Source organism: Ochotona curzoniae, unplaced genomic scaffold, assembly GCF_017591425.1.
Source record: "Ochotona curzoniae isolate NIBS_2020 unplaced genomic scaffold, NIBS_Ocur_1.0 scaffold_3890, whole genome shotgun sequence".
Classification (NCBI taxonomy): domain Eukaryota; kingdom Metazoa; phylum Chordata; class Mammalia; order Lagomorpha; family Ochotonidae; genus Ochotona; species Ochotona curzoniae.
The window spans coordinates 1,724,209-1,745,556 of NW_024467115.1; the positions used below are offsets into that span (position 1 = coordinate 1,724,209).

A 21,348-nucleotide genomic window follows, 5' to 3' on the forward strand; every position below is an offset into this window, starting at 1 on the left:
CACCATAAAAAGGAACCTGACATAAAAAGGAACCTGGTACAGATGCTTACTTTGTGATTCCACTCAGTCAAAGTGTTAAGATCCTAAGTAAACATGAAAAACAGCTGAGAAATAGTTTGTGAACACCAGATACTTTACTGTTTCTTGAGTAGTTCAGAGTCTATATATCCTATTTCCTTATTTGAGCTGTCTCTTGTATCAGTGTTTACAAGGACAAAACAATACTTTTGGTTAGCCTAGTTATCTGTCAAGGTCACTTCTATCAGTGTAACTCTTAGATGTATTCTCAGGCCTCTAACAAAGTGAGCGCAGTGCTGACATCAGAACAACTGAAGGGTGTGGCATGGCATGCTCCCCGTGAGTCACTGGGTGCTAGACTATGGGCACAAAATGACACCAACAGCAACATTCTGTTATAATGACCTGGCAGCGAGAACATGCCACCGAAGGCAATTGGGTCATCTTTGCCAAGGGAGCTGTATAAATTTTGCTGTGGACCTCACTGGCTTGTGTTCAAAGTACAGCTGAGATATTGGCCACTGAGGGACAATTATTGTGTCCATGGTTATCAGTTGTCCATTTTTCTGTGCATAAAAGCACCCACTCAAAGGTAAGCCAGAAGCTTTTACTTTTTCTTGAATGTGAACACAAAGCAAGCAGACACAGGAGATGGTGCTTTGAATGCTGAAGCCAAGGCACTCCAGCCTCGCATACCAGGCAGTTGTCAGGATTCGAATGGGAGTACTGACCTGCTGTTTCTGAAAGCCTCACCTGCTCTTACGTGTTCCTGAGTGACAACAAGTCCAAGGTAGGTCACTCCCAAACTCCTACAAGTTGTGGACTGGCTAAAGGTGTGCTCTAGGGATCTTCCTTGTGGTGGACTTAAGCCTTGTGGATAGCACCTTCTGTCCACACAGAATTAGTACTCGGAGAAGCAACGGAAAGGAAGTGAATGTAAACAATATGTAGGTTTGTTAGAACTAAGATTTTTCAACCACAAAAATAAAATTGTGGTGGAACTTCAGAGATTTAAAATTTGGTTAAAATTAAGTAAAAAAATTAAGGATTTCAGAATATGCTGCATTGCCTGCATTTCCTTAATATACTGAAAATGATTAAGATTAATTAACACTGAAGATTAATGCTTATAATGTCAGAAAGTCCAATTCTGCTATATGGTACTAATATAATTTAAATTCTAGTTGGTCTTCTCACAAGGAAAATTAATTACAGTTTTTATTATACTTAAATACTTATACATTGCTGAACTGCTCTTCAAGGAGTCTACTTGCCTGAAATAAAAATATTTTGACAAGCTGATTCAGAAATAATTTTTTGCTTTTTGAATTTTCCTTGGACCAGAAAGAAATGACCTTTAAACTATATATATTTTTCAATGCACCTGTGTACGTCCTTGGTATACACATTACAGAACATGCTTTACCTGTGACAGCACACCCTTAAAAAGTGGGACAGGGCAGGGTAAAATGTGAGCTAAGACACTGAAACTGTCACATGCTCTACAAACAACCCAAAAGAGCAGAACTTTTGTCCACTGGTAACTTTTTGGGGCATCCCTGAGACCCAGAGTTTGTTTTCTCACACAGTTGGCATCTTGAGGAAACACGATACTCTCACGAGTGTGTCTTCTACAGCCTGACACAGGGAAAAAAAATCTGGAACATTCTGACGTTTTAAGTTAGTGCAGAGGCTTTAAGAAATATGGGAGTGCTAAAAGAACATGAAGTCGACATAAGGAGAATTCCCATGAATCACGTGGTGTGATTGTACAAAAGCACACACACAGAAACATGCCTATGACACATAGACAGGTCATGACACAGGTTTCATTTTTTTAATAAGGGGAGTATTTATATGGAATTTTATGTCTTCTAGCAATTTACATGCAGCTATTAATATTAGGGTAAGCACAAAACAAAAAAACTTGGAATTTGGCCAAAGGCTCCTGGAATAAAGTATGAAAATGGAGAGAGAAACTGATTAGCATAAACAATGGTATTTATGGTGGTTACAAGTAATAACCAGTTGGGAGGTGATAGAGGCAGTCATAAACAACCAGAGCTTCTATAGATAAAACAGAAATGACTAGATGTCTTACACAGATAAATTAACTACAAAAATTAAATCCATTACCACTGAGAAGCGAAAACTCTAAATCAAAAATTCTAGTAAACACTTCAAGTAACACCAAAATAAATCAAACACCCTAATGAAGAACAATACGCTAAATATTGTCATTCACACAAAACTTAATACAAGATGCCCAGCTTCAAAGACAAAAATTCACAAAGACTTAAAAGTTTACCATTTAAATAACAAAGTCAACTCCATAGAGGCTCAGTTCAAATTTCTCTTGTCTATACAACCAGATCATGTCCAGACTGAGATTCGGCTGGTCCAAAACCCAGACCCGTGCCTTTTCCTTACCTTCTACAAGTAACACTGAAATCCAAGCCAATAGTATAGAAAAATAGGACGACGTCAAAATCAGGAATCATACTTCATTGAGAAGTTGTTAAAAAAGTAGTAAAACAATAAATCACTTAACCCATAGTCTTTATGTTTTAGAATAGGTTTAGGTGAATATTAAAAAGTAAATTTCATAATCACTGCTTATTTACATCTTTAATCAATTCCTTGAATTGTTTCAGGACTTCAAAGACCTGATCCAAGCTAAACTTGCAATAAATTAAAATTTCTCAGGAAATTCAATTAACTGATTTTGGAATCAATGTTTAAATGCTTAAGAAAAACTGGGATTCCTAAGTTTTGTGCTCTCCATATGAATTTAATTAGGTACACAAAGTACATATTGATTGCTTTGAATATTTTCCATGTCCAAAAGTCCCTCTGACAATTAAGGAACCAATCAATCATTATTTTATACACATGATTCTGAAAAGAATGGTTGTGATTACGGAATTTTACAACCCCTACTATAATCAAAAGGAAGAAGGGATTTTAAAAGCATACAGAAAGACAAAGCTGTGTTATCTATTCCCACCACAGTAACTGGCTTGGTTTTAAACACAACTTAATCCTAACTTAGTAGGAATCCCATTTCCCTATTAAGCCCTGGGTAGATGCACCATGACGTAGATGTATGATTGAGACTACTGCACACGTCTCACCACAGGATTTAAGTTGTGCTGAAGGAACAAAAGTCTGGAACACAAAAAGTTGACTGAAGATAAAAAATTTTAAAGGACCTTATTTTGGAAATCTGCTGTTTGGTAAGTCAGATACTTAAGAATTCCATATAGCTGCAAGGATACCTCCAGAAATAAGAAAAACACCAGTCTAACTTACCTGATGTCCAACAGTAGACATAAAACTATTTGAAATACCACATGATTCTGGCAAATCATTCGAAGCATTAATAGTCTCCATACTTATACACATCAGGCAAAGGTACAAGTAAAAAAAAAAAAACTAGAAAAAGCATTCTGTGATCATATTGGATTTCTGAGTGCTACTTTCCTGGCATTTGTTCCTAAGGAAATGAAAGAAAGAATCGAAGGAAGACCTCTTCCCCTTTACAAAGACATAAAAACAAAAACAGAAAACACGTTTGGGAATACAAATGTTCCAAAATCAACCACACTGTCAGTTAACTGCACGCTATCAAGCAGACCTACACTGATTATAGAACTTCTAAGTCACGCACATAGGCCTGACATTCTAAAGTCCTTTGCCAGGAGTTCCCATTCAGAATGGCCTGCCATGTGGCCAACAGCCACACGCTCATCAACCCAAGTTCACACATCTTGGGGGTGCTGAGTTGAGTCATGGAAGGTGAAACGGCATCAAAAATCATTCTCACAGTCAGGGCTTTTTCTTCATTTCTTCATCCCAGTCAAAATCTAACGCTTCATCATCTAGTTCCGGTAAAGTGAAGAGTGGGTTTTGGGGAAGGAGCATTCTCTCAGTTGACCCCAGCTGAAACGACTTCCTGTTGCTGCCAAGTGCTGTGGCTGCGGTTGTAGGAGGAGCACTCGGGCGACTCCCGCTCCAGTTCTTGCTTTCAGGAAGAGGAGGCGGAGATCCTGATTTGGATTCTGATTTGGATTCTGATGAGGAAGTAAAGCAGAAGTTTGCCAGTTTGGCTATTGTGCGAGCATGAACCTTACCACTCTTTCTTTCGCTTGAAACCTCCTCCTGTTTGCCTCTCTCTCGAGCTGCAGGACAATGCCCAGGGACACTCCCAGGCCCTGCTTTGGGGCGACTCACACTCTCCTCAGGCGCACATTGCACCTTCTCCTTGGATCCGTCCTCCGGTGGCTGCCCCGCCTGCCCCTTTGCCTTTCCTCGCAGCCGAGTTGAGCTTTTGGCTCCCGAGGGAGATGCTGGTGCTTCTAGAACCTGCACAGACACAGCTGCTTCTTTCTTTGGTTTACACTGGGGAACTTTAGGACTATGAACTGCTGTTTTAACTGTGTCAGTAGACACATGGTTGTGGTCTTCAGGGGAGTGGGTCAATTTGGACTTTTGTTTGAAAGTAAATTTTGCCAGTTTGGTTAGAGGGGCACTTGGATTCTCAACACTTCCCAGTTCAGGTTCTTCCTCCTGAGCAAGTGATTTGGATCTCTTTCGCTTGGGAGTTTCTAGCGTTCTTTCTGGGCTGTGCACAGGGATGGACTGTGAGTGAGATGGGTCTGGGGGCGTGGAAGGCACCCTGGCAGGGCTTCTGCAGTGCTCCTGGGCCTGTTTCTTGTGGGGCAGTGTGTGCAGCTTCTTAGGGACTTGATGAGTCAGTGCCAAGTCTGGCTCACCAGCAGGTATTGTTGCTGCAGAAACTGGTGCCACCTTTTCTGCCTTCTTACTCTCGCCCTTCCCTCTCCTCGGTGCAGTCTCTGTCTCTCCTGGTGACGGAGGTCGCTTGGCTTCCAAGCTGTTCCTCTGCCTTGGCTTCCTTTTGCTCTTGCTCTGCACTTTGTTGTTCAAGATTTTCTCAACCATGTTTTCCTCATTTGTTTTGGGACCAGGAGACACAAGATCAGAGCTGGTAGATTCCACAGGAGAAGTTGCCATTAGGTCGAACCAGTGCAAACTCTCATCTCTGCCACCTTGGTGCTCAGCTGAATACCTGCTACTTGTTGATGCACTGGGCTCCAGATGGGATGGGAGATCCGGAAGTGGGCTTCTCCTGGGACTGTCGCCTTCCTGAGAGGAGGTATGCACACCACAGCTCAGTTCTTGCGGGGTTGAAGTTTTGAACTCTGACCGTTCTGAATCATTTCCTGAGCGTCCTGGGCTACACTCTGCAGGCCGCACCACCTGCGGCTGAGATGGTCGCACACTCTGACTTTGTAACCTGTAGCAGAGACAAGTAAAGAACACATGTGCTGAAGAGAATCTGCTTTAAGCTCTCTCTTTAATCTCTGAGATGCCATCTCAAAGGTTTACGTTCAACACAGATCCAAGTTAATATCAAATACAGTCTCTTAGAGCAGAAAAAATAATCGTTTTTATCAAAATGGAGTTTACTCTGCTACGCATTCTCAATTGACTTGAAACTGTAGTAAGATAAAACGAAGCACAAATTTTGTCTTCACGTTTAGTTCTCCATGAAACTTCATTTAATTCACTTAAGTAGCTGATGTCGGGAGTAAAATGCTTAATCACTTCTCTCATGCTAAATGTTCAAATACAGGACAGACACCTTCGTAGAGCAGCTGATTGCTGACCAGGTCAGCTGCGGCTGTGGTTGTTGAGCAGCCACAGGCTGCAGAGCGAAAGACCAGAGACCGTGATCTCTCACATCTCTGAATTCCACCTCATCTAGACAGGCACCTTCCACAGGAGCCGAGAGTGTGCAACACCTCTGTGCTGAGTCTCCCACTGCCCACTGCACATTCCTACTCCTGGCAGAGTCATCCACGACACTCCACCCCAGGCCCAGGCATGTTTCAACACCAGTTCTGAGCTACTACTATCCATTGATTTAATACAAATGTTAAAGTTAGTTACCTACCCTCTCAAAGGATTTGCTCAGTGACAGTCTAAATCTCAGAGCACAGCAGAAATGGAAATAATGCTGGAGGGGGCCACTTTTTATCAGGGACTGTATTTCTCCAAAACAGTTCCTGTGGAAAGCCCTTCCTAACAGCCTGGAAATGACCTTTTATTATTAAGTACACCAGGACTCCACTCTCACGGAATAAGTCTGAAGACATTCCACAAAGATGGACAAACTATTCCAAAATTCATATGTAAGCACAAAAGGAGAATATATTTAGATGCATGAAAATGTAAATAATACACAAGCATGCTTCAAAAAGTTAACAAAACAATTAAGTTGGATGTGTAGTTTTACATAATTTGCAATTTCCATGAACTTTTATTTACGACAAAACTACGCAGAATTTTAAATTTTCTGTGTGTATGCCAAAATAAACTAACTTTTAAATTCCACTTTTCATTAACCTTGGAAGCACTCTCACTTATGTCTAGGAATGAAAGATTATAACTCATTTTTTTTCTTAATTCCTTACTGCTCCTTAAAAAATACTCTATAAAGTACTGCCCTTACAGCCAGAAAAAAAATCCACAAGGAATTACTCAAATATATTTTATATATTTTATGTATTTAGAAACATGAAGGCAACAAATTCACATTTCAATGCTACTAATCTGAGTTACAATCAAACAAAAAAGCAAAAACCTTTCAAATTCACTACTAACACACTACCTGATGTAAACTTGATGTCATATACACAGAATCATTAAGGCATCGTAACAACATGATAAAAGATGGGAAATTTAAGGGGTAAAATAGCTTATAAAAGATTTTTTACTTTAGAAATTATAAATTTCTTCTACATAAAATTCCTGCATTTTTATTAAACTTTCATAAAAAATAGCATCTGTGCACTGTTTTGAGATGGACAGGATAGCCACGAGCTGAGGTCAGACTGTGAGTAATAAAGTATTTTCTCAAAGAAAATATCATGAAAACGCAAAGCATTTTATTATGATCATGCAACCACCTTAAGGCAATGAGAACTTGCTCCTAAAGAGTAAAATCCAAGTGTTCGGTTTATCTCACTTGAGAAGACTGACTATAGACTGAGTCTTAGCAGTAATCTACTTGGTTTTGTTGATTTTAGCACCCACACTGTAACATGCCTGTGCATTATAAAGAAATGCCAGTAGGAAAAAAAAAAAAAGAACAACACTTTAGGGCAGAAACTTTTCTTTTTAACCTTCTTATGCCTCCAACATGATGCTGATTTTGAGATGTCCAACCACTATTTTTCTAACATTTAATGAGTCCTCATTCCCTCCTCCTCTTCTGCATCTAGCATATGCCAACTTCAAAAAGGTGGGGGTCAGTCAGAATGACCAGCCCTTCTTCAAGGCCAAAACAAATTTCTGGAGATGCCTGAAAAGCCCAAAGGAATAACTGCTCTTAGCCCCAAAATAATAAAAGCTCGGAGACCATAGAGAAGTGGGGTTGGGATAGCACTGATCTCAATACAAGTATTAGTCACAGTTTACACAGCCAGGCACCTGGGATACTACCAGGACAAAGATAGTGCCCACACATCCTCAGGAAGGCTGCTACAAACTAGAAAAGGAATGACACTAGGCAAAGAGTTGGGAGTGAATTAGAAAGAAACACTAGGAAGAGAATTCTCAAGATTCTACTTGACATATCCAGCAATTACAGAACAGTTTCCAAGTTCCCTTCTGAAATTGTCCCACTTTCACACACAATCCACCAACCAGACCCTGGCTTCAAGATTAACATCAAGGGACTGACATAATGGTGTAGCAAGCTAATGTTCCACCTTCAAGCACCAGCATCCCATATGGGTGCAGGTTTGTGTCCCAGCTGCTCCACTTCCAATGCAGCTCTCTACTTATGGCCTTGGAAAGCAGTGGAGGAAGGCCAAAAAAGCCTTGGAACCTTGCATACCTGTGGAAGGCTGGAAAGAAACTAATGAATGTGACACACCTATTGCCTCCATGTCTATTATCCACATTTTAGCAAATCATTACGAAAGGTACATTCTGAAACACTGTCTTTCTTGACCTGTTACCACAGACCTCAGGATATAGAAGCCAACTCCACCAAGCAGAAAGTGGATACTGAAGTAGTACTGGTTTTATTTTGACCACTGAGTTTTGGGTGGTTGATTCTAGGGCAATAAAACCTAGAGCATTGCCCCACAGACAGTACAGACAGATTTTGTACTTAGTACAAACAAGGGCTTCCCATTTTATACTTTCTTTTGTTTGTTTTTTCTTCCTTACCTTTTAAGTCTTCTAAGCTCTTCAACCAAGAGATTCCGCAGCTCTAACTTTTCCAGAATAAGTATGCACTGCCTCTTGTAGTGTTCCCCAGGGTTTTCAGGAAAGGAAGTGTGGAGAGCATTCACTCCTCCTAGCAGTGCTCCTCCCTGAAGGGAGAGAAAATACCAGGAAGAGTTAGCAAACCCAGTCTGCACAGAAGCAAGATTCTGCAAGAGTAACCACTGTCCCCAGGCGGCTGAGAGCAGCCCACCACAACCCTATCTTAAACATCAGGATGATCTGAGAGCCTCTTTTGCTGAGTCTCTGAGTTCCTGGTGGCAGTCATTGCTCCAGGAAGCTCCAACAACACTAGTGCGACCAAGAACAGCCTTCAGGTGTGCTGAGAAGAATGAGGAAAAATGGACTGAGACCCACCCCCAGCTACTCTCCATTGCTGCGCACAGCCATTGATACAGCATTTACTTGCCCAGCATACTTCCCTCTTATATAAGGTTACCTTTGGATATATTTCCAAGAACTAAAAGATCCACATTATGACCATTTTTCTGACTCTTGTTATGTTGCCTAGTAATAAGGGTAGACATAAGATACACAAAATATGCTCACCTGCATTGAAGATTCCATTACTGATACCACTGTAATAGCATCTTCCAGGGTCACAGTATCACGAAACATAAGACGGGCATGAGCTGAGAAAACAAAATGCACTTGTTTTTCAGGTATATTTGAGGTAAAAATATCATTTTCTACCTGATTCCTCCCCTAGATTGGATTTAATAAATGAGGTACTAATTGTAAATTAGTTTCACAAGAATAAGCACAAAGGTTTATGTTCAACTAGCTTTGAGGCTGTTTCTCCCATTCGGGGTCTAATCTGCACAGCCTAGGCACTTTTTGGTGGGTGTGCCAATTCTGTGTATTTACAAAAAAAGGTACTCTGGGCTTCAGTGCACAACGGGGCATTATAAGCATCTGCTGATTTTTAGCAAATTTTCATTTCTTTTTTTTTCTATCTATTATATCAGGAAAGGATGGCATAAGGACCATTAATAAATCAAAAAGTCTATTATAGAAATATACAAAATCAAAACTCATGTCTGATCTCTGGCATTTTTTAAATTGATGATCCTTGAACCTTCTAGTCACAAAAGTAACAAAACTGAAGCTTAGGAATTTCTTGTCCCAATAATAGCAATAAATCCTTTATAGTAGTTTTTATTTAGCCTATATTGTTTCATCATATAATACTTTCAGCTCATGTGAATATTTTTAAAGAATTATTTAACAACTGAATAAAATGTTAAAGGCCAATGGCAGGAAAAAAGGGTTTGAGATGCATACAGAGCATGTCATGTGGAAGATACAGGACAGAGTATTGCTGCTTTGGTTGTTAAAAACCCCACACAGAAAAGACTCCAAATAGAAACTATCCTACTGTAACTGATAGTAGAGATTCCAGTGAGAAACAGAACTTCAGAAATAACTGAGAAATGAATTGATATCTTAAGATAGCACAAAAATTCTTCTTTACTAACAGCACTATATTACACTCAATATTCAAAATGCAAACTAAGAAGAATGGAGGTCTCAGGGTTCAGAACCTATACTTTTAAAGTGTCCTGTGAGCATCTTGGTGTAAGGATTATTCCGATTCATCCTTGAATCCATGGTGCCAAGCCCCGTTTGTTGCACAGTACCTTCTGCTAGCCGTATCAAGCTCTCCAACAGTCGGATGGTTGTCCGGGCGGCACTCCGGCAGTCACTCTGCCTCTGCATTTGGTAGTAGCGCAGAAGGACTTGATTGCCCACGTCAGACAGTGTGGGCTGCAGTTTCCTAATGAGGCAGAAGTAGGTTTTCATCTTTTCCATGCTCCAGAGCTTCTCTGATTTGCTTGGGTAACCTGTGTATGTTAGGTACTGCATAAATAAATTCTAAGAGCACACACCTCATTTTAAGGGTTTTGATGGAGTTCTTGCACTCAATTCTAATAAACTTTTAGGTTCTGTAGCTATTGAATTATATATGTTTCTTTGTACAGCATTACTGGAATAAATCCTCTTGGATCTAGCTTTCATCTACATATTTGCAAGCAGAGAGGAAATACATAAACTAGTTCCCATCCACTGGTTTATGCTCCAGATGCCCAAAGCAGGCAAGACTATGCCAAGGGCGAAGACGAAAACTAGAACCTTGAACTGTTTCAAACACTGGCACTTCCTCCTGGACTCCCACATGCATTTAGGGTCCCAAGATTTTGGGCCATAATCCACTTCTTTCCCAGGTCACAAGCTGGGAGCTGGATGGGATGTGGAGAAGACAGGACACAAACCGGGACTCAGATGGGTTGCCAGCATTTTCAGGCAGAGGATTAGCCAATTGAATCATGGCATCGGCATCCAGAAACTAGAAACTTAGTCCAGGCCTCCCTCATGGATGGGGAAAATGCAAATATGCAAAACATCACCTGTTTATCCCAGAGTGCACAGCAGCAAGGAGTTGGGAATCTAAGAGTTGGGATACAAGTCATTTTGATATAGAATGTGAAGGCTCCAAATGGCATATTAATCAAGATGCCAAATGCCCACGCTGCCTTAAGAGCTAAGTTTAACAAAAGTTTCCATAGGGGTTAAAATATTCAAAATAATTATTAACAAACAGTACTTGAGTAAACCTAATTGGAAGAAAAGCCCATATTTGAAGATCTTTTTCACAATTTAGTTCAGATTTCTTTGGTTACAATTAGTAAATGGTAATTCTTTGGATACAGTTAGTAAAAGGTAATTATACATCTTAAGCTTGGCCCCAGTCATCACAAAATAAAATCCCCCAACCACAGTCTCATAGATAGCAGACAGAAGCAGCCCCTTCTGCTCAGGGTTCCGTACACCGCTGATCGGCTCCTTGATTGTGTTTTACCTATGCATCTCTCTATTGCATCTTAGAAAGGGAGTCTTGCGCATTTATCTAATCAGGGAGCTTTCTTTATTTAACTGGTCTGAATGGCTTGTCTTCACATACCTTTATTTTCTAGGATAAAGGAGGAAATTATATGATCCCAATCTTCATTCTTGGTATCAAGCAAAACCAGGATCAGATCAAATCGACTTAAGAGAGGGCTGCCCAGGGCAATGTTCACAGACACAGACTCCTGTGGATCGTACTGGCCTTTGGGGTTGGCTGCTGCCAGGATGGTGGTCCTTGTGTTCAGCTTGCACACGAGACTAATGAGAGAAAGGGGGAGTACAATTCACTGATGTGAGATTCAAATAAAAAACATAAATCTATTCCTTAATAACAGGCCTGCTCTCGTAGTCTTAAATCTAGAGAAACTACTGTGAAAGACAAAAGTGAAGTAGAGCTATGGTACCAAGTCTGGACAATGGCATGAGGATAGAAGAACATAGGCAACCCCAGGACCCGCCTTCCTGTGCCATTCTCTGCTATCTTCTCCACTTGGCAGGGATGCATGAAGAGCAGCCCTGGAGCCTCAGAGTTACATGAAGGAGCTCAGGCCCCAGATCACGGGGCAGCAGGATACTCTACCCTCCTTCCACACCACACTGGCAGGACCAAGAGACCCAGACAACACTCCTGGTTCAAAGAAGGGCCAGTTTTCTGGCTTTTATTGTTATTATTTGCTTCCCAAGTAAAGCAAGCCCTACTTAAAAATAAAACAAAGCCCCATTTATTTGATAGCAGAATTAGAGGCATGATGCATGACTAAAGAGATATCTTTTTAAAAGATTTATTTATTTTTATTGCAAAGTCCGATATATATAGAGGAGGAGAGAGACAGAGAAAGGAAGATCTTCCATCTGTTGATTTACTCCCCAAGGGCTGCAACAGCCAGAGTTGAGCTGATCCAAAGCCAGGAGTCCAGAGCCTATTCCAAGTCTCCCACACAGGTACAGGGTCCCAAGGCTTTGGGCCATCCTTATCTGCTTTCCCAGGCCACAAGCAGGGAGCTGGATGGGAAGTGGGGCCGTTGGGATTAAAACCAGCACCCATATGGGATTCCAGTGCATGCAAGGCGAGGACTTTATCTGCTAGGCTACCACACTGGGCCCGAAATACATCTTCTGCCTACTGGTTCACTCCCCAGATGTCCATACCCATAGCTGGGCCAGGCTGAAGTCAGGATCCTGGGACTCCTCTGGGTCTTCCACATGAGTGGCAGGGGCTCAAGCACTTAGGCCTTCTTGCACTGCTTTCCCAGGTACATTATTAGCAAGCTGGATTCCAAGTTGGAGCAGCAGTGGTTTGAACTGGTGCTCATATGGGATGCTTAGATTGCGTGTCACGGGAGGCAGATTAACCTGCTGCACTCAGTATGGACGATAAATTTCCACAGAGAAAGAAAAGACAATAGATAGCTCAGAAATTTGAAGATTTGAAGCATTGGCAGAAAAATGCTTCTAGATCCCACATTTAGTAAGACTAAAAAAAAAAAAGTATTTCACCACAAAAGCCAAATAAATGTTCTCAGTTGTATAAAGTGACTTAGACTGATTGTGGTCTCCTGCTTTATATGGCCTTGTGGTGGCAACACTGAATAACAGGACCACAGCCAAATCCTTATCTACAAAGGCAAGATGGACGCGACTTGGTGAAGGGATGGATGAAGAAACTGTCTTTACGTACAACAAAAAGTATTCAGCCTCCAAAAGAAAGGAAATCCTCTAACCTAGACACACCTTGAGCAGAAGCATGTTAAATGAAACAGGCCAGTCACAAAGAGAAACACTGTACAGATTCCACTTAAATAAACTACTTAGAGTAATCCAATTCATTGAAATAGGAAGTAAATGATAATTACCTGAGATTGGGAGCAGAGGAAATGCAGTTTTAACGCATGAGGAGTTTCACTTTGCAAGATGAAAATAGTTCTGGAGATCGGTTGTACAATACGATTCTGAAGTGTATGACTGGGCCCAGCATGGTAGCCTAGCAGCTAAAGTTCTCGCCTTGCACGTGCTGGGATCCCATATGGGCACCAATTCTAATCCCAGCAGCCCCACTTCCCTTCCAGGTCCCTGCTTGTGACCTGGGAAAGCAGTAGAGGATGACCTAAACCCTGCACCCACATGCATGGGAGATCTGGAAGAAGCTCTGAGCTCCTGGCTTCAGATTACTCAGCTCTGGCTGTTATAGTCACTTGTGGAGTGAATCAATGGATGGAGATCTTCCTCTCTGTCTCTCTTCCTCTCTGTATATCTGACTTTCCAATAAAAAAAAATTTTTTAAACCCAATAAAGTGCATGATTAAAATAATTTAGAGAGTGAATTTCAAGTTATGCAATTTTTATGCCATACATACAATGTGTGTCCCACCACCAAAGGTGAGTTTGGGATGTGATTAGGTTTATTTGGGGTTAAACAGGATTGGTGTCTCACACGTGCGTAAGTGACAATTAACTTCTGCCTGAAGTAAGCCACTGGCTGCTACAGTAGTTAGCCCATGCTGACTGATACATGGAAAAATCACTCCAGCAAATAGTCTGGTGAAAATCTATTCCCATGTTTGAATGTCCTCCTTGCCAAAGGAATTAGACCAGAAAACAGCCTGTGACACAGCATTCACAAAGCAGCTTCTAAAATGCCTTTTTAAGATTTATTTATTTCATTTGAAAGCAGAAAGAGAAGGGACCAAAACAGGTCTTCCATTCCATCCACTGCTTCACTTCTCTCTAAATGGCTACAAGAGCCAGGGTTGGTCCAAGCCAAATCCAAGAGCCTGGAACCCTACACTGGTCTCCTGCAGGAATGACAGGAGCCTAGATATATGGACAAGTATCTGTTGCTTTCCCAGGCACATTAGTAAAGAACTAGTTTTAAAGTGGAGCGGCTGGGACTCAAATCACATTCCAATATCAAAAGCAGCAGCTTAACCCACTGCTCCACAATACAGCCCCTAAATTTTCCATTTTAACAGATTCTCAGCTTAGAAGAACTATTTAGCTGTTAAAACAAAGAAATAAGAAATAAAAATCTTTAACATCCAAGACAATGGTTCAATGGCTAAATCCTCACACTGCCTAGTGGTAGGATCGCATATGGGCACGAGTTTGTGTCCTGGCGACTCCACTTTCCATCCAGCTCTCTGCTTTGTGGACTAGCAAAGCAGTGGAGGATGGCCCAAAGTCTTGGAACCCTGAACCTACGTGGGGGAGAGAAAAGAAGCTCCAGGCTCCTGGTTTTGGATCAGCTTAGCTCCGGCTATTGTGGTATTTGGGGAGTGAATTAATGGATGGAAGAACTTTATCTCTCCTCTCCATAAATCTGATCTGCCTTTCTAATAATAATAAAATTGTCAAAAAATTAAAACTCTACAAAGTTATATATAATAAAACATATTAAAGTATTGTCACAACCTATCACTCTCCCCATTTTTTAAGTGGGCAAGTTACCTTTTAAATTTATATTGACTCAAAGATAATAATAAAATCCACAATCAACAGGCAATAGGGAAGAAGAGAGAATGGAAAGTCAAGTCACATAAACCATCTGGAAGGCACAGCAAACTCTGAGGGTGTAATGTGAACTCGCCTTTCCTCATCTTGTTGGCACACCTGGAAGCCTCCAAGGAATACTTTCCCACAGGTTCCAAGGCCCAACAGTCCTTCTGATGGTCACAGTCCTCCAGTAAGGTTGGACACAAAGGGAAGATACCACTACAAGCAGTTTCACAAAATTAGCTTCCTTTCAAATAATTACATGCTGTCACACAGCACTGTACTTGCTAAACACAGGCACCAATCTGCAGTTTAAAAAATGGTTAAATTCAAATTCTGCATCCTTTTTGGTTAAAGCTCATATGTGCATCATGTGATCTTGCATTTCAAAAAAGTCCATTTGCAGAATTAGCACAGTTTAATGGAGCAATCATGTGTGCTGTTCTTATTGTTGATGATTTCTTATACAGTGCATATGCAGCGACACAATTTATAGTAAAATCTTGAGAAATCCCAGCAGTCCTGTAGGACACAACAGACTTAAAGATGAATAAACTTCTACCGCTATGGAGGCGATGAGATCACACAGTTGTTCTTTAATATCTGCTTCAAGTGAATTTCCACCGTCCAAATTATGCTTCAGTAGAATAGTAGATTGAGCAGCACAGAGAAGTTCAGTAATATGTCCAACTGCTAGTAAAATGAGGACAAAATCACCAAGAGCCCTGACCTCTTTGCTCTAAGTCACTATGGTAATTATATGTACGTCCAATGCACTCATGCAGTAACTAAGGAGTTTTTGAGTTTGTTTTCTGAACTTGTTCTATGTCCAGCATAGATTAATATTTCACAACATAATGTGAAATCTTTTTTAGTTATATTCTTTAATAAATGAGCCAGCAGCTGAATCAGCCATAGCTTTATATGTGGGTCAACAAATAAGTAGCAATATTTTATAGATGGAACGTTAAAACATTCGTTGAATGCTTGAATTTCTCATGTAAATCACATGAAAGCACAAAGATACATCCAGAGATAATGCAACTGAAGATAAAACTGGGAGAGATAATATTCTCAAACATACAAACCTAACGTATTTCAAAAAGGACAGGTCTAAAGTGCTAAGAAAGGTAGCTAAGCAGGAATAAAAAAAAATCAAGAGAATAAAATCAAAAAGAAGATCTAAAAATTCAAAGAAAAATGGTTAATATAGTCAATAAAATCTTTTACACATATGAGTTTCTGGAAAATAAAAATGAAGAACAGAATATGCCAAACTACCACTCCAGACAAATTTCCAGAAATAACAAGGTACTTGTACATTGCAGATGCTAATTCATATGCCGAACTACTGACCAGCAATAATCACCCAAGACATAGCCTAGTAAGAATACTTTAAAAAGGAAACAAACGTTTTTTGGCCTCAAAGATACCCTGTGGTATCAGGGATGTCAATAGCAACAGATAAAGCAAGACAATAAGAAAAAGTATAAGCCAAGGTCTTAAATCACTTATTAAGTGTGAAATCTATGAAAAAGAAGTAAGCCAAAGTGGCAGCCCTTCCTGAGAAAGCTGGTAGATGATGAGCTTCACTTCCCCGAGAGGATGGGAATGCCAGGCACTACCCAGAATTCCTAGCAAGTCGCTGACTTCTTCTAAGTAAAGGGTGAAAATGAAGGAACACACACAGCAGTATTTGTTCTGATAAACACAACTTTTTCTAAGTAAAGAGAGTGGGAAAAGCTGAAAGTAGACTAAGCTCAATGAATATTACCTAAGTAATAGACTAGATGCAACAGAATTAAATTCCCCAATGAGGAGGAAGGGGACTGCAATCATAAATGTTATTTTTTAAAGATAAGGGATAGACATTTGAAACAGTGTATAAGATGACACCCACATCTTATATAGTATTGCCTGGATTCCAATGCTGACTCTGCTGACAAGACTTTCTGGAATCCTGCTAATTACACCCTGGGAGACAGCATGTAATGGCTTGAACCCATGGACCCCATCACTCTTGTAGGAGACTTAGACTGAGTTCATGGCTCCTGGTTCCTGACCTCTGCTGGCCCAGCCCCAGCTGTGGTACACATCTGGGGAGTGAACCTGCACATGGAAGATCTCTGTCTTCTATCTTTCAAGCAAATTAAAATAAATTGTAAAAATCTAAAGGCAAGCTCTAAGAACAGGGGTTGTCAAACCATCTCACAGACTAAAGCCAACATACAATCTGCTAAATAAAATTTCATTGGAAGAGTCATATCCATCTGTTTGCACATTATTTACAGCTTCTTTTGTTTGTCAACATGATAGACACACCAATGAAATTAGGCTGTCTACACGTGGTCCAGGCCTGGGTGTTGGGAAGGCTGGGCAGGGTAGCTCTATCTGTCAGCAAGTATGAGTTGGTTTTGGAAGGGAACAGACAGGGTGGGGCTGAACAAACCATAGTCCACTGGCAAGTGCAGAAACCAGGATGGAGTGCAGGTCATGCTGGGCTAGGCTGCCACACCTACTGGTTTGCATGAGCCAGGGATAATAGCAGACTGAGCAGGATCAGGTTGCAGCACCTGCCAGCCATAGCTGGGACTGGGGGCTGGCTGGTCCAGGCCAGGCTGCAGCATCCAAAGGTAAAGGCTAAGACAGGGGAGGGGCTATGCCAAGCTGGGTCAGAGCAACCACCAGCACACGCGAGGTCTGTGGCTGGGATCAGGCCTGGTTGGGAAGCTAAGGGAAGCTCTGGCTGGGTTGTGGGTCCCACTGGTGAGCACAAGGGCCAGAGTGAGGGTCTGATCCGAAAATGGATGCAGTCTCCCTAGAAATAGGTGTGGAGTGGGTCTGTGGTGTGCAAGACTGGGCTAGATTCTAGCACCCATTGGAGCTCGTGAGAACCAGAATAGGTGTAGGATGGGCTGGGCTAGGTCTCTGACCCTGCTGAGCCATGTGTGAGCTGTGTCTGGGTATTGACCAGGCTAGGCCGGGCTGTAGCATCCAACATTAAGAACTGGAATGGGTGAGGGCTGGTCAGGATAAGCCACTGTTCTGGTTAGGACAGGAGGTGGATTAAGTAGGGCTAGCCCATAGACCCACCGGTGTGTGCGAGATTTGGCATTGGGAAAGGTCCTGATGGAGGAGTCTGGCAACTACTCTGTAAGGACATAGTAGCCCAAACCAGGCCAGGTCATGGTACCCAAAGGCTTACTTTTGGCTCAGGTCTGGAGCAATCGAGGCTATGCCAGTTCATATCACCTGCTGGCAAATCCAAGAGCCAGAATGGTATGCGGGTCATGCCAGGTCACAATGTCACAATACTAGCCCGTTCACACTAGGACCAGGACTCAGGGTTGGTTGGGCTGGCTAGGCTGTAGTCTCCACCAACATGAGCTGGAACTGGGGGCAGGCCCGTGTAGGCCAGGCTACGACACCCACTGGCAAATGCCGAGGTGAGGCGGGCCATATCAGACTGGGCGGCAGCACCCAACCAGCACACATGAGACCCAGGGGAAAATAGGTGAACCCAGTAGTGGGGCTGCAGGGAGATCACATGCTGGGCAAATGATTCTACTGGTGAGCACAAGAGCTGGGATTGGGGATACACCAGGCAGGGCAAGGCTGTAGGGCCTACATGTAAGCTGATTGTTGACAAGCCAGGATGGTTGCACTGTACCTACTGGTACACGCATAAGCCAGAACAGATGAAGGTTGGTTGGGCTTTGCTGCAGCATCAGCTAGCAGATCCTGGCATGGGGGGAAAACTCTGTAGAGCTAAACTGTAGTACCACATGGAGAGTGCAATATCCAAGAGTAGGTAGGAGTAGACCCAGTAGGGAAAACAGTGGGCAACTCCCTGTTGGGTTGCCCCTTCAAATGGTGAGAATGAGAACCAGGACTGGGATAGGCATGGCTAGACAGAGTGGCAACTGTTTGCACATGTGTGGCCAGGACAGTGGAGCTGGTTGGACTAAACTAGCCTTCAATGCCAACTGACATGTATAAGAACTCAATGGGATGTGGGACAGACTGGACCAGTCTGCTGTACATACTGGCAAGCAGGGGAAATAGGGCAGAAGGCAAGCCTGGTGAGGGTTATTGTGGGTTGTTCCGACTAGGCTATATTTCCCACTGGAGAATCAAGATGGCAGAATAGGGTAAGAACACATTTAAACAGCAGAATATTAGCCAGTGTGAAGCAAAGAGGGCACATTTAGGAAACAGGAGAGGGGTACCTGGAGAATAACAGAGGAAAGCAGCAGACACAATGGTGTGGTGTTGCAGTGACTGATACCACAGCATTCAGGGAGTGGCGATCTGAATGGCACTGGCAGCTGGAACTACAACAGCAACTGGGAAGATAATACCGACTATGCCATCACATGGATCAAAATAGGTCCGTGTAACCCTCAGACCCAACAGCCAACAGGTTCTGGCAAGATCACCACCAACAACAACCTAGCTACATAGGACATCTGGTATCTCCATAATCCTGGGACCTGCTCCAACCAGAAGTGGGACAAAGGTTGTACAGACAATGGTGCAGCCTCAGCACAGGAACACAGGAGGTGGAGAGTGGTAAGCCAGGAGCTGGGGCTACAGAGACCATGGTGGAAATCTAACATAAGAACCCAAACCTGAAACTCGCTGGAGGGAATGGCACAACTAAATGCAAACAGAGGGTCATGTACCAACTGCAGTAAGCAAAATCAAATTGTAGACCTGTGGGTGATAGATTAGAATTTGCCACAAGGAGAAGACTCTGATAACCAGAAGTACAATAACCAAGAGCAAGAGAAGAGAAAAGGCACAATGACTATTACTGGAGACTCCCCTGCAAAGGAGCAAAACCCTTTCCCAACCTCAGAGTTAACTGAAGAAGACATCGAGAAAATGGGGATACAGAATTCAAAACACTTCTTATAAAACACCAACAATGAGAAGCACATAATACAAGGAGCTCAAGGAATTTAAGGAATATGTCAGTTGGAAATGAATCAAATGAAAGCTGATATCTCAGAAATGACGAAAGCAGTGGAGCACATTAAAAGTACAGGGAAGAGTCTCCAAAATAAAATGAAGCAGGCAGAAGAAAGAATCTCAAAATCAGAAGATTCTTCCTGTTACCCTGGGGAAACAAACAAAAAGCTGGAAGCAGAGCTGGATCAGGCCAAAAAAAGTATTCAAGAATTGAAAGACACTATTAAAAGGCCATAAGAGTTACAGGAGTCCCAGAAGGTGCAGAAAAAGAAACTGGGTTTACAAATGTATTTACTTAAGTAATAAAGGAAAAATTTCCTAATCTGGAGAAAGAATTGAGAAACAGCATCCAGGAGAACTCCCAACAAGCTTGACCAAAAGCGATCTTCACCAAGACACATGATAATCAAGTTCTGTTCAATGCAACATAAGGAAAAGATCCTTAAAAGTGCACGTGAAAAAAATCAACTGACACATAAAGGAATGCTAATTAAACTCACAGGTGACCTCTCAGGAAACTCTACAGGCAAGAAGAGAATGTAGTAACATATTTCAGATTCTAAAACAAACAAAAAAAATTGTTGGCTAGGATAACATACCCAGCAAAATTTTCCTTTGTCTTTGAAAATGAAATAAAATTCTTCCACATTAAAGAAAAGTTAAAAGAATATGCCTCTTCCAAACCTGCCCTACAAATGATACTTCAAGATGTTCTCTTGACAGAGAAGAGGAATAGCACCAAACAAAACCAAAGGCAAATGGGAAGAACATCCCAGGAAAATGACAACAGAAGACTAAATCAATGAACAATCCATTCCTAAAATGACAGGACCAAATTACCACCTATTTGTATTAATCCTGAATGTAAACAGGTTAAACTCATCAAATATCATAGATCGGTAGATGGGATTAAAAAACAAAGCCCATCTATTTGTTGCCTATAGGAGACACATCTCACCAACAAAGATCAGCGGAAACTAAATCTCATGGATTTTGATTTTTTGTTGTTAGTTTCATCTCTTCAAAACATTTTCTTCTAATTAAACTCATCTTCAGTGACTCACAGATCATACAGTAGCATCATTTTCTTCAAGAAGGTTTTTGATTTTCTTTTTCATTTCTTCAGCGACACATTAGTCATTCAGTAGCATCTTATGTAACTTCATGGTGTTGTTAATTTCTTTTTTTTCTTCCTGCTGTTTATTTTGTTTTGTTGCTTTTCATTTAAGGGGATGTATGGTAACTGTGTAATGGGGACTATCATATCTAGCAGAATGTTATTTAACTTCATGGCATTGTAAATTTCTATTTTTCTTCCTGTTGTTGATTTTGTATTGTGGCTTTTCATTTAAGGGGATGCATAGTATCTGTGCAATGGAGACTAACATACGCAGATGTGAGGATACAATACTGTATGCATCTCTACTTCCAGACAAAGATGGACTTACAATGAAACTGTTTACTATATCTTGACAATAGGATGTTGGACTCTCTGCCATTGTCCATACCCACAATAATGGACATATAACTGTGTTTAAGAACTATACAATAGTAATGATATAGGGAAGCTCAGTGATGGGGGAGCAAATTGGGGAGGAGAAAAGGGAATCCCAAGGCCTATGGAACTGTATGATAAAATGA

The 21,348-nt window shown here is 41.5% G+C and overlaps 1 protein-coding gene across 1 annotated transcript in view; it reads right to left on the minus strand.

Annotated features, from left to right (window-relative positions):
- Positions 1 to 2,398: 2,398 nt before the first annotated feature.
- The window catches only part of MCM9 (minichromosome maintenance 9 homologous recombination repair factor), an 80,367-nt gene continuing 61,417 nt past the window's right edge, over positions 2,399 to 21,348 (minus strand). Inside the window, exons 9-13 of the mRNA XM_040965531.1 lie at positions 11,300 to 11,502; positions 9,978 to 10,181; positions 8,887 to 8,969; positions 8,281 to 8,426; positions 2,399 to 5,335 (exon numbers count right to left, since the gene is read on the minus strand). Of these exons, the coding sequence (XP_040821465.1) occupies positions 3,847 to 5,335; positions 8,281 to 8,426; positions 8,887 to 8,969; positions 9,978 to 10,181; positions 11,300 to 11,502 (2,125 nt within the window). The 3' untranslated portion in view covers positions 2,399 to 3,846. The remainder of the gene's footprint in view (positions 5,336 to 8,280; positions 8,427 to 8,886; positions 8,970 to 9,977; positions 10,182 to 11,299; positions 11,503 to 21,348) is intronic.